Source organism: Acartia tonsa, chromosome 13, assembly GCF_053477335.1.
Source record: "Acartia tonsa isolate MP-2025a chromosome 13, ASM5347733v1, whole genome shotgun sequence".
NCBI classification, from domain to species: domain Eukaryota; kingdom Metazoa; phylum Arthropoda; class Copepoda; order Calanoida; family Acartiidae; genus Acartia; species Acartia tonsa.
Window position 1 is genome coordinate 19,523,228 of NC_137272.1, and position 14,821 is coordinate 19,538,048.

At 30.7% G+C, this 14,821-nt stretch overlaps 1 protein-coding gene across 1 annotated transcript; it reads left to right on the forward strand.

The window, feature by feature from the left end:
- Positions 1–5,508: 5,508 nt before the first annotated feature.
- LOC145304296 (transmembrane protein 138) lies at positions 5,509–14,771 on the forward strand. The gene is made up of 7 exons (XM_080146150.1): positions 5,509–5,570; positions 5,930–5,996; positions 9,633–9,705; positions 10,455–10,564; positions 11,337–11,401; positions 11,903–11,960; positions 14,645–14,771. Exons 1-7 carry the CDS (start codon positions 5,537–5,539, stop codon positions 14,676–14,678), a joined length of 441 nt encoding a protein of 146 aa, XP_080002276.1. The 5' UTR covers positions 5,509–5,536; the 3' UTR covers positions 14,679–14,771.
- The last annotated feature ends 50 nt before the right edge of the window (positions 14,772–14,821 follow it).

Sequence of the window (14,821 nt, forward strand, 5' to 3'; positions counted from 1 at the left end):
AGACATTGGGGAACCTTGGCACCATGCTGACACTCTGAATTTAGCGTCTTAGACTACATCGGCGTAATATTATAAAAAATGAGTAGTAAATTTCTGAAACTTGATGACTATATTCATTTTAAAAGATTATTGTTAAAGTATTGTACTAAATTTATAAATTCAAATGAGTAGGGGGGGAGGGAGTAAACTAGTTATAAAACTTACCAGGACCTATAAGACGCTTCACTTTAAAGTATAATCATATTGGTTCATTGGTTAGTGAGTTAATTATTGTATTTTTATGTTCTAAAGAATGAGATACTACTATATATTTGAACTAGCGGCTACGCCCCTAGAGCTCTAGGGGCACTTAAGGTAGGAGTGGGAAAAGTGGACCTCATCCCATTTTAAATTTGAGTTTCAAAAGAGTAAACAAAAAGATTTTTTAGGGGGTAGGGGGTGAAGACACGCTCCTCAAAAATAGTTTAAAACCTTCCCAGGACCTATAAGAAGCTTCACTGTAAAGGAGAACAATATCGGTTCAGCGGTTAGCGAGATCCTTCGGGACAAACAAAAAAAACGCTTACTACTTTATATAATAGGATAGTAGTGGCGCCCTAAGCATCTAAGAACTCGTGTTTTCTAAAGGGTGAAAAGGGAGGAGAAAAATAGCCTAAAACCACTCAAAGGATTGACCTATAATAGTGTGGAACCATCATGGGATCTATGTGAAGCTTTCCTAAAAAGGAGAACTCAGTATTAAAAGTAATGAAATCTGAAGCTATAGTCAAATAAACCTTACTTACTACTTTATGTTATAGGATAGTACTTATTAACTTAATAGATTAGGTAGGTGCTTTTTTTACATAATTAAATTACCCCCCCCAAAAATTTTACCCCCGGGGTAAATTAGTTTGGGGGGGGTAATTCCCCCCCCCAACAGATTTGTGGGGAGTATTTACCCCCCCCAACAGACTTTAGGGGGGGTAATTACCCCCCCCAATCAAATTTTACCCCCGGGGTAAAAATTTTGGGGGGGGTAAAAAAAAATTTCGGCGCGCTTCGCGCGCCATTTTACCCCCCCCAAACACGAATTACCCCCCCCCTAAAATTTTTTACCCCCCCCCAAAAAAAAAGCTTGGACGCCCCTGTCTCTAATAGTAAATTTAGGTATGTTAGAACCGGTTTTTTTATTTAAAACCTTTAAGAAGGATCCCGTAACTATAAGAAACCCTGGCAACTTCAATTATAACCAAAAAGCTTAAAAGTCAATTTTGATCATGTAGGTTTTAAAACCAAAATGGTCCTAGAAATACGTCTGATTGGAAAAGATTAACGTGAATTTCATTTTCTTTGAAATTGCGGTCAATTTTTATAATGTCAAATATGTTAAGATCGCTTGTATGGACGTTGTCATCTTTGTTTTATAATACTTCCCTCCTCTGTCTCTTTTTATGTTTCAAAATATTTTCTTTCGTCAATCTTTGACCGTGTAAATACAACTCCCAACGGACAACCAGTTCTAACGTTACTTAATAGTATTAAAGTTGCACTAGAATTGTTATTATCCTAGGTTGACATTTTATTGTTATATTTTCGGGCAAAGGGCCTTGATGATTTTTGTAGTGTTTATTTTGTCGTTTTGTGACTTTCTTCCTATTTATTGTTTATTTTGCAAAAGAAGAAGGGATAGGATTTTTTAACAGCTGTATTATGCACAAAAATATCATGATAACCACTGGACCAATTTGGTTTTACTTTATAGATAAGCTATTTTAAAGACCAATTTTTGTTTTATCTCTTTTAAAAGTTCAGCAAATTAATACTGCTGTTGAGCTCGCTTTTAAGTAGCGAAGCTACTCTAAAATTCACTATGTTTGTCCGTTCTGAGCATCCATTATGTAATTTACTTTGATCGTCAGTCTGTTAGTAACCATACAAAATATAAATATTTAAAAGTATAAAAATATGTGAGTAGGTTCCGTGATTTTTCACATATAAATCTGTTTTGTTGACTTAGACAAATGCTCTTTAAATCTCCTTGTCCGTAAGTTTTTTTGTGCTTCGCTAATTATGGATGTTGTCATCCTTGTTTCTTGAAATAATTTCCCCTTTTTTCTTCTTTTCAATAAAACATAAAAATTCTGTGTAAATTTTTTCAATTTGTTTTATAATACCTTTTTGAATTAAATTCTTTATGTAAAATAAAATAAGGATTCAGATTCTAAGAAAAACAATTACGATAAAGTCTTAGTAGCGAGGTAAAATAATAGGAAATTGGCATTGCCTCCTAGTCTATGTCCAGTTCATACTTTAGTATCCTATTAGCAGCTACGCCCTTAGCACCTTGGGGCTCTCTATTCGAAGGGGCAGAGATGGGTTAGAAAAATAGTTTAAAACCCTCCAAAGACTTAAATCTGAAATCAAAAAAGCATAAAACCACCACAAAACCAATATGACGCTTACCTAAAATAGAGATCCAAATCGGTTCAGTAGTTTTTCAGCTTCAAACAAAAAAAAACCTTACTACTTTATCTAATAGGATTATTTACTAAGTATATTTGCGATAACTTTTATTTAATAGATTCTTCCAATTTTTAACATTTACAAAAGGGCCTGCTTTATTGCTTCAAGATCCATGACAGATCTATATAGGAAATAAATGTCTATAAACGAGCTCAAATTTTCCAATGAAAAATCGTTTAAAACTCATAGGGCTCCCATAATCCATAATAAACTCTCATTGCCCAGAACGATAAGACCCATTATTTACTTTATTAAGAATAAATTCATTTTTTTCATTTCATGTTGCTATTTACATTATATTGATGTATTTAATTTATAATCATAAAAAAGAAAATAAAAATTTATAATATAGTAAATATAAGAAAACTCTGTTTTAAAAGAATTCTATTGTGGCGACACTTCCTGTGTGTTCAAATATTGAAACTAAAATTTTAATCATATTAACCCTTTGATGATGGTAAACTGAAAAAAAATATAATTGAAGAAATCTTAAAATCATTTAAATTATTAAATGTTCACTACTTTATTTTAGATAGTAATGGCGGGGGCGGAAAATTGATCTATTGAGAAATAGATAAATAGATATATACTTATAGAACACTAGCCAATAGCGAGAGAGTTATATCGAGCCAACTCTAGTTATCCTATATTGAAGGTAGTAAGGTCATTTTCTTTCAGTTAAGACCTCAGTAAGCACTGAACTGATTGGGTTCGCCATTTTAGGGAAGCTACTTCTCTGTGGTTTTAGAATATTTTTTCATCGAAAAAGAGCATATTTTTGGCATATTTGTAAAGAAATAGAGAATAAACAGAAGAATATTCATACTATCCTAAGCTGTTCTGTTAAATTTTTTTTTAATACTTTTGTTCTGCATCCCTGTTTGTTGAAAAGATAGCAATGTCATGACATTTTTAAACAATAAAACACATTTTGTAACATTTGAAGGAAAGTAGCAGGATATGAAAATAATGAAAGTTTAGATTAAAATTTTATCTTATTTAAAATAGCATGTTGTTTGTTGAACCTAGTAATAGTGTCTAACTTTTTATCTTTGTGACGTAACAAAAATCCATATCTTTTTTAGGGGTTTCCTTTCCCACCTCCCCTCTCATCCTTCGATTTTTGTTACGTCACAAAAATAAAAAGTTAGACACTATTACTAGGTTCTGTTTGTTTGTTTTATAGTCTTTTTTTCTGTCATAAAATATCTTTCTTTGCCGCTGGATCGAGTTGGTGCTAAACGCTTTGGGATACTTGTTACATATCAAAGGCTGGTTTTCACCTATTTTGGTGGTTGAAATGACCTTATGATAAAGATGTATAAGGGTATATCGTATGAGAAACACCATAAATTATCAATAGGTGCGATTTTAACAAGTACAGTTTCGTGCAATAGTATTTTTTAAAAGCATTAAACAAGGATAACAAAATCCATAAAGGAAAGCTCTGAAACGGGAGGACAAACGAAAATCTACACTTGTAGAGTGACAGAACTGAATAGTCAGAATTTACATAAATGTAAGAAAGTCGAAACAAAATTATAAGTAAATTTGTTGAATAACTGATTAATACAGAATAATGTTTAAGGACATACTTACATTTTTCCTACATCAGATCATTCGGATTACAATTTTAGTTGTTAAAAGGTTAAAAATCAACATGTTTAAAATGTACGTACGGACATTCTGGTATCGATTATAGAGTTCTAATTGTAACAAGCCTAAATTAAAGAAAAAAGCTATCCTCTACAGACGGACGGATGGACGTCCTGACCGACCCTAATTATAGAAAAGCTTCGAATTTAAAAAGGAAAGCAATTATTATATTACTATACTTCTATACGATGCTTTCTAATAGTATTTTGTCAGGTAGTTGGAAAATAGAAAAAAATATTAGGTTAGGTAGATAGATACCATAGAAACCAAATAGACAGAAAGCTTTCTAGTTTAATATTATTATACGTATTTACAAAATAGTTCTTTAGTGATTTACTAAGAAATGTCATTTTAATTCTGTAATATATTTTTTTTTCAAATATGTAATAAATCCTTTTTAATAGTCCTTAATTAAGGTTGAATTCGGCCATAACACGCAGAGGTGAATAGTAAGATAAAAGCAAACAAAATGACAATGTGCATTTATTACCTATTGTTCTTATTCTTTGGTATTCGATACTTTGTTTTCAGTTAATTGATAATATTATACTAGCGGTTTCGCACTAGGGTCCCCACCCCCCTATTTTTAATTAAGGTTTAAGAAAATTAAATTTTTTTTATAGATGGGGTGGGTTAATTTTCTCTTGGGAGTGTGGTGGTACCATCTCCCAAAATAATTATTATCCTTCCCAGGACCTGAAAAGCTACCCTGTAAAGGACAACCGTATCGGTTGAGCGGTTGGCAAGATCCTTTCGGTACAAACAGACAGACATTCTGTTACTTTATTAAAAGGATTTTTATTCACTGTTCTGTTTAGTAATCTTAATAATGTTTCTTAGCTAATTTAATGAATTAAGTGTTTTGATTCTTTAAAGTAGACCAAAGAAAAAGATAAAAATAATAACAAAACCCATAAAAATGAAGCTTAACCAAACAGACAGACAAGAGAACCAAAGAGAGTTAAGTTGAGTGTTCAAACATTTCAACCAATAATTTTAATCTACATAAGGGGTAACTTTGTTTATAAACATTGGGAATGTACATCAATTTATCGGCCATTGTCTCATCCCTTTAGATCCCTGCAAGAGAACATTTACAGACATAGGGTGTTTACACTTCAGGGGTTCCCAAGGGATTTGACAATGGACGATAAATTGTTATACAGATGATAAACACGATTACACATTCTATATATTATAGTTATTGCTTGAAACGTATGGACACTGTAAGCTTTTGAACCAACCAATCAAAATTTGATAAAAGTACCCAAATGTTGCTTAAATCAAAGGAATAAGATAACGTAATTATAAAACTTTGGGTACCAGTGTAATATTAATTTCAGAAATGGAAAATGATTTGTCCAGGTATAGAGCGATGCTGTCTGTTCAGTATCTACTATTAATAACAGGTAAATTTCAGGGATCTACAGGGATAAGACAATGGCCGATAAATTGATGTACATGATCACACACCAAATTACCCTTTCTGTACGTACATTAAAATTAGTATTTGAAACGTTTAAACACTAAACTTAATAAACCAACCATCCAATCATTATTCAGAAAAACGACCCCAAAGTTGTTAGGCCAATGAATAAGAAAACGTTATTGTTAAACTTTGGGGACAAGAGCAAAAGACATCCAATTGTTCCCTCTCTCTCTCTCTCTCTCTCACTCTCTCTCTCTCTCTCTCTCTCTCTCTCTCTCTCTCTCTCTCTCCGGTGCGCTTGCTATACTTACAGAATATAATCATCCTTGTTATATTTAGATTTGTTGATTAACACACTGGTAGAGGCATTTAGACACGAGGCAGTAATTCTTCTTGTCATTTTTGTGTAAGTTTTAAAGTTAACCTTAAAAGAATTAGACAAAAATTAATGGTTGAAAAGTTCTGACACTATATTAGGATAAACCAGAAAAATCTAGATTAAATAAATGTCCCATAAGTATTTAAGCCAACAAAGAACATATTTATAAAACTTTTTGGGTACCAGTGTAATTTGCAATCCAATGATTCCTCCCTTCCCTAATATTAACAAACAATAATAAATATAGAGATGTTAAAACGCTTCCAATGTTGAAGTAACTGAATATTAGTCATCTAAAAGTCTTAAATTCTTTTGATATTAATCTAACGTAAAACTAAAACAAATTCAATTGACTCTTTCTTAAAGATGTTTACTAAATGTAGATTATCTTCGTTTTTAAAAAGTTATTAGCTATTTTATTAATCATCAAAAATAATTTAAAATTTTGTGTACGTATGTAATTGGGAAGACTATTAATTTTCAAATATTTAACTATAACAATTTCGTTTGTTTTAATTTGAATGATTTTTAAAAAGATTTAGAGGAAACTCACAAAAACATCACTTGTCTATCCTGTATAGAAATTTACATTTATCAAAAAAAAAATCAGACTTACGGACAGAAAGACATTTGGAATTAGTACAGACAAAACTATGTATAAGAAAATTTACGTTATTTTAGCTTGTTTGATCCTAATATATGGGTGTAGTTATCCTTATATAGTTATCTATGCATGCAATATTTTTAAGCCAGACTTTTCCATATTATTAATCCATTTACTAAATATTTTTCTTTATATCTCTCTTTCTCTTTATCCATCTATTTCACTCTCTCTCTTTCTCTTTCTCCCTCGAGGGGTTTCATAGAATAAAAGATAGCTATAGTATTCCAGTGGCTTTGAATCCGATTAATTTTCACTGGATTAGAACCAGTTCTGAACAAATATAGTAGCATATTGTGGACAGCTTTCCAAGGATATGAAAATTATAAGATTAATTCCAGTTTTGTAGGCTGTGAGGTGATTCTTATTTTACTTGTTACATGATACGATACATGAATTTTCAGTATGTCTCATAATCGATTCCAATTTAATGGATTTTAATCGGGTCCTTGTTTTACATAACATATCTCTATATATCCTTGTATATCCTGCAAAGAAGGTTTGTACACAGGAATTGAAAGGGATAAGACAATGACCATAACTTAATTTACATCCCCATTGATGATACACAACATTACTCTTTCAGTGGATTACAATTAGTGGTTGAAATTTGGACACGCAACTTAATGAACCAACCAACCAAAATCTTTTAAAAGTCTCCAAAAGTATCAAGCCAACGAATAAGAATGCATTATAATTATTAATGAAACTTAATTAATGGACCAGTGAAGTGCAATTACCAGCCTAATGTCCCCTCCCTTCCTCACTGTTTTGTATATGTTTGTACATAGTAAAGGGTATTATTGAATACGATAATTTCCATTATTGGCATTTACACATTTTTGTGTATACCCGCATTTTTTAACTTGGCAAAATTTCCCCAATCTTATAGTAGTACAGCTAGGAGAGAGAGAGGGGGAGGGGACAATGAGCTGTTTATGTGCTAGCCCCCAAAGTTTTTAATAACGTTTTATTATTCGTTGGCTTAATAACTTTGGGGAGTGAATTTTGATTGGTTGATTCATTAAGTTAAGTGTTCAAATGTGTCAATCAAATTGAACGATGCAAAGGGGGATTTGTAGTTGTTCCATTTACATTATAAAGGAATTGACCCCAGTTTACATGCAAGTACTACATAGATACCAGAATAAAATAAATTGTGGAAAATTATATTTTATTCAAACATCAGTTAATTCGCCTCTAGCGAAACAGCGTATAGTGTAATAAAAAATACAATACAAATGACCAATGATAGGCCAGTCTACATTGTAATTGGCTAATTGTATACTGGCCTATCATTGGTCATTTGTATTGTATGACGTCATTTTTTATTGTACACTATATGCTGTTTCGACCCTAGCCTCTTTTGGAGGGCAGGGAAGGTCAGAAAAATATCTTAATACTATCCAAGATATTTATAAAGCTTACCTAAAAAGCACAACGAATTCGAACCCAAAATTGTTGAGATTTTTAGCTTCTGTCAAATAAAACTTTATATTATAAGATAAATCCTCCGGGATCTAAAGTGATAAGACAATGGCCGATAATTTGATGTCCTTCCCCAATGATGATACAAAAAATTACGCCATCTGTAGATAACAAATCGCTTGAATACTCAACTTAATGAATCAACCAACTCAATCATAATTTCCTAAAGTCCCGAAAGTTATTGAGCCAACGAATAAGAAACGTTATAATAAAACTTTGGGGACTAGTTTAATAAACGTAAAAGCTTTTTATCATTACGTTCCAATATTTTTATCGGGGCTCGGAGCTCAATATTCCTTAATTACAAATTTGCATTGCAATATAAATATTGCCTGGCATCGGTGGTCCACCTCTTTTGTTTCCATCTAACTACAACAATTTTCTGATAATAGATATCTGGTCAAGAGCAGGGATGCAGGGACAGGACAATGAAGAAAAAAATTTCTATCCCATCCCAAAATTTTTAGAATCAACACTAAGTATTTTATACACTCTTCTTTATTGCAATCCAATCATAATCCAACAATTTGAGTTAAAAAATTACAGAACATTTTTATTAACTTTAGGCCCTGGGCATTTTTAATTTATTGTTCTATCTATCTCTGTAAGTCAAGAGGGCTATGTTTATTTTGTTTATTTTTAAACATCTTATGCTTTGTAATTGTATTTATTCACATACTTTTAATATTTTACTAGCAGCTGCGCCTTCAGCATTTAGCTCCTCTGTATTAATGGGGTATTGGAAGGGCAATAATAGCCATATCCATACTAAGAATCAAAAGAAAAAGTTTGAAACCATCCAGTTTAGTAAAAGTCGAATCTTATTATAGACAAGAAAAAACCTTACTAATTTATCTAAAAGAATAAATACATACATACGTATTTTTTCTTTAATAAATGAAAACTATATCCAATCATAATTTCAGGATTAGAACAAATTAAACAAAATTCCTCCCTAAGTAAATAAAAAAATTGGGAGAAAAAATGATTTTTGTTTATTGTTATCTTCTTTTTCCTTAGTGAAAGCTTCCAAAGGTAGGTACTAATTATAAAAGAAATTTTATTTATACAGAATAACCTGTAATCTGACTGAATATATCAAACGCTTTGCTGATGTCCAACCTACACTAATTACAGAATCGCGGAGGGAGGGGCATTGGAATGTAAATTATACTGTACTCCAAAGTTTTATAAAGATGAACTTTTTTGACTTTGGGTACTTTTATAAACTCTTTATTGGATGATACTTATAAACCTTTTGAATCCAAACTTTCTACGTTTCATTTTAACCTAGGGAATTTAATCATTTGTCTTATCACATAAGATCCTTGTTTACAGACGAGTTATTTTAATGTTATGTAAATTATATGAATTTTATTAAAGTGATTATAGCTGACATATTAACAACATAACTTCAACATTATTTATATAATCATCATACAAGATGTAATTTCTGTCACAATATCGAGATTATTCTCAAATCCCAACAAGATACTTATTTATTTTGATTTTAGGATTCAAGATGTTTGTTTGATATTCTCAATTATTATTGTCTTTCTTTCCTTTTTCTCAACACAGATTTTTCAGGTAATATTGTTAGAATTGCTGCTAATCTATAAGTAGGAAATGATCTTACATCAGTTACTCTGAAAGTAAAAGTAATCTATATTCTAGCTACTTGCTAGTCACATGGACCTGCCCATATATGCCCTTGACGCTCTCGTGACCATTATTAAAACTTTTAATCTTCCTCTCTAATTCTTGTACATCTTTTTATTATTAGATATGATTGGCTTAAAGCTTCCCTAATGAAGAATACTATAATTTATTTATAAAACAGTTTTGTTCAAAAGGTGCACAGCAAAAAAATATTTAAGTAGTTAGGATCTGGAAGTTAAGATACTGTTTAAACATGAGAAAATCTTAGGAGAAGTTTAGTTGTAAGTGAAGCTAAAGAATAAATATGCTGCATAATATAAATTACTTTGTGATGTTCTATTAGTGATTGAATCATAATCATAATGATAAGTATGCCGATACGTAAATAACTTATATAACAGACTTTTTTGCTGTTTTTTTATGTATTAAAGTTAGTAGGTATGTTTTTTCTACCTATTATTTTTTAAATACACTATTCATAGACATGATGATATATTTCAAGTTTAACAATCATTTTCAATTCATTTGTCTAACAAATATAGGTATGAGACATTAGAAAACAACAAATATGATCAAAGATATTTAACATAATTTTTTTTTAAATGTCACTTTTATGTCCTTGGCTAATTATGGTGGCTTTAATCCTTGTTTATTAATGCATAATTATATTATTTTAGGCTGGCTTTGTTGGGTACATCTTCAACAAGTTTCGTCTGGTTTTAATCACCTCAGTATCCTATCTTATTCTGTCAATAGTTTATCATTCTTGCTCCCTCAATATTAGATGGTAAGAATAATTTAAAAAATTAAACGCGGCATTATTAGGACTATTACGCTTCAAAAAGTCACTTTTGTACGGCATTAGAATAAAACTCTAGAGGGGGAAGGGGTTAAATAACTGTATATTCCCATCGCAGTGTCCTTGTGCCGATTCAATTGTGTTATGGAAAATCAACCAACAATTTTATAGCAGACGATAAAGGTCATTGAAAAAGGGAGGGAGGTAGTTATCTGTATATACATCTATACTATGCTATAGTTTTTCTTGTATTAGATAAACTTATAATTATTGCTTTGCTAAATTTATTAGATTGGCATATACTTGAGTACGTCTATGTGTTGCTTTTAATCTCTGAAAGGTCTATATCATATACATACTACCTTAATATAGTCTTCAATATTAGATTGTAAAAACTTAAAAGTTAATGTAAAAAAACCAAGTGTATGGGGCTTAATTACTTTAAAATTGTTGAACTTATTGATCTGTCCTACCTTATTGTTTCACTAGCAGCTTAACTCTAGGGGCTTGCTGTCTTAAATATAAAAAATCAGCATGTTGTTAATAGACGTACGGACTTTCTGGTAACGATTATAGAGTTACTTCGATTTCTAAGTAGTACCTAACTGTTATAGGAAACATCATACAAAGTTTGAAATCGATGGGACTATCATAACCTGTTTAAATTAATGAAAAAACAACCGGAAAACTCTAATGTACGAACAAACGTACTGAAAGACATTATTTATAGAGTAGCTGCACTTATTTTTTGATCCTTTAGGCACAATCCGAGATCCTACTGGTGGACTGAAGATATGTTTGTTCTTTATATTCTTCATAGGACAGGTCAGTATACGGACATGATGTTATCATAGAGTAGATGCGATGATTCACAAAAATATATCTTTGCTATATTGTAAACACTACATGGTTGAACATTATTTTTTTCATTTTATGGGGGAAACTACAATGTTTGGATCAAGGGCCATAATATCACCAAACATTTAGCTCAGATACATATCATTGGGATGAAATGTACACGGAATATTGGGTGCAAGGACAAAAACTTTATGCTTCTTGCGTGCCTAGGAAGCACAGGAAAACCCTCTCACCCTCTCATTATTTATAAAATGAATTGCATAAGGGGAAAGTTTAGTTTTTCTTTCTACCCCATATAGCCAAATTTATCCTTAAGTATAACCTCACCCCTAACCATTTAATTCAAATTTATTTCAAAATCAAGTGGAGGGTTCCGTGCTGGACTAGGCACTAATGGAAACCGCCATAAAATATTAGAAAACGACAGACAGACATGCTGTTACTTTTATTAAGGTTTTATATTTTCAGTTGCATGTATGTATTACTACACCTACAAGAAGACAGCGCTGGTTATTACTGACCCAAGGTATAATTAATCTAGTTATTTAGTAGCTGCACTACTAAAGGATATTTATTATGCTATATAAGTTGGAAAGAATTTTAATATAATAGATTTGAAATCTGCATAAAAGGGGTAGTTTCACGAAATGCATTTGAACTTAATTTAGTGAACCGCATATTTTTTGCTAGTTAATGGGTTAAACTATATTTATATGGCATATATTTGAAAGAATTTCAATTTTCTCGTATTCATTTGAATCCGGTCGATAGGAACCGGTTCTCATCCATACAAAAAAACTATGTCTAGCATCGTATTATAAACAGCTTTCTACGAATATAAAAATGTACAATTATAACCTATTTTAAAAACATATATAAAAAATATACTATGAAAACAGTAGAATCAGACTGCAGAGCCTAAATTTGAATAAGTCCCCAATAAACTTTTTTGGTGGGATTTAAAAATTAATTTTTACTGATGCTCTGGTCATTTTTGACCAGAGCAAAAGGTCTTTTTTTATTGGGGTAAAATTCGTAGCTTTTAGAGTGTTTTGCTTCATAAATCTTGTATCATGGTATAGAGTAAAATTAGGCCTTTTGATTTCATCTAAATTAATTCATTAAAAAATTAATTCTTTGTAATATATCAATGAATTAACATTAACATGTTTGTGTTCTATCACTTATTTTAAAAACATAAAAAATGGCTGTAAAGGGTTAAATGACACCAAATGTTTATGCAATACAACAAATTTATTTTTGTCACATATACAAATGTGATATAAAATAATAAAATATAAAATAAAATTATTCAAACTTTTTTTTAAAAATAATTTTAAAAAGTATATATCTTTTATGTGTATGGTTTTCATTCTTTTCATTTTAATTAAATAAAAATTATTTAACTACATTGGAAATAAGTCACTTTGTGAAAACACTCTTTTTTTGAATTGTAAAGAATTGAAATAAAACAAGACTTCTTATTGGTTAGACTTCAGAATTATTTGTTTTATTGTAAATGTTAGATTTTTCAATGAAATTAATTGTTTTGGAAAAAAAATTATTTCCAATGAACAGAGTAATGTTTTTTTATTGTACCAATATAAAGTGAATTATATAAAAATGTTCTGTAAGCCACAATATTATCCGAAGTAAAAAAAGAGCTTTTGCTCCGGTCAAAATGACTACAGCAACACTAAAAATTAATTTTTAAATCCCCCCAAAAAAGTTTATTGGGGACTTAATTCAAATTTGGGCTCTGAAGTCTGAATCTATGGGTGTCCTAGTATATTTTTGACCCACCATTCAAAAATAGGTTAAAAACAGTTTAATCTTATAATTGTACATTCTATATCTGTGGAAAGCCGTTTATAATACAATGAAAGAAATAACTATTCTACCACGTAGTTTTGAAAATATCAAGACTTGAAAATTGTCTTTTTGTAACATATGCAATTTAAAAAGACAATTTTCAAGTCTTGATATTTTAAAAACTACGTGGTAGAAAATTGAATTTCTTTTAAATATATGCCATATAAATGTAGTTCAACCAATTAAACAGGAAAAAATATGCGGTTTACTAAATTAAGTTCAAATGCCTTTCGTGAAACTACCCCTTTTAAGGATTTTTGTATAATTCGTTTTTTTGTAAAATTCTTTATTTAAAAGCGCAAATACAATTTCAGTTAATTAATTTTGACCAATAGGATAGGTGGATTGGAAACTACCTGAGCTCTAATTGGTTGAATGATGTACGACACTTAAGTTTCTCCAATCAGAGCGCAGATTGTTTTCAACCCACCAATCACAGATGTCAAAATTAATTAACTTAAATTGTATTTGTGCTTTTAGATGAAGAATTATACTAAAAACGAATTTCATAAAAAATCCTTAAAATTTTATGCAGATTTCAAATCTATTATATACATCAAAATTCTTTCCAACTTATATAGCTTAATATATATATTTACCGAACTAAAATTTCTAAGTTTGTTAAATATCAAAATGTAAATTTCGCTGATGGAAGCGTAGCAGCTTAAGAATCATGGTATGATCATACGTCTGTCCTGCGGTCACAAACAGGGATATATCTGTTCACTATATAACATTACTAGCGGCTACGCCCCCTAGAGGCCTTTAGGGGCACTTGAGGAGAGTCGAAACTTATAACTTAATTTATTATTTTAGATTTTAAAAGAAAAAGTAAAAAAAAATTTAGGAGGTGGGGGGGAGGGGGCGGTCCCAATCCCATTTATTATTTTAGTTAATTTTTTTTTTAAATTTTGGGGGGGATTTTTTTCTAAGGGCGATTTCTCTTGGTAGGCTGGTGGTACCCTCTCCCAAAATAGTTATAAACCTTCCCGGGACCTATGGGAAGCTATCCTGTTAAGGAGAACCCGATCGGTTCAGCGGTTAGCGAGATCCTTCGTTACAAACACACATACACATCCTGTTACTTTAGTATAAGGATAATATGACATGTTGTTTCGTTCGTTGGCTCTAATAACTTACAAAAGTACAAAAACGACAAAACTTTTTAGCCAATTACTACAGTCTACAGGAGGATAATGGCATGATTAGGATTGTACATTTGTTCATTTTCCTTTGTCTTATACCCTAAAATCCCTAAAAATAAAAGACACCTCTAATATAGATTTGCTATATCTTTTTATGTTAAACATTTGTATAAACCAAAACTGTATATTTCAGGCTGTACAAAGATTTGAGCTGGATCCTGAAGTAGAGAAATTTTGAAATTATGTGCCAAATCATTTTTTAGATTTATTGTATTTTGAAATTGTAATAATAAATGTAGAATTTTGAACCATTAGGCATATATGGCATATACTATTGCCTATTTTATGAATGAATAATAGTAAATTACTC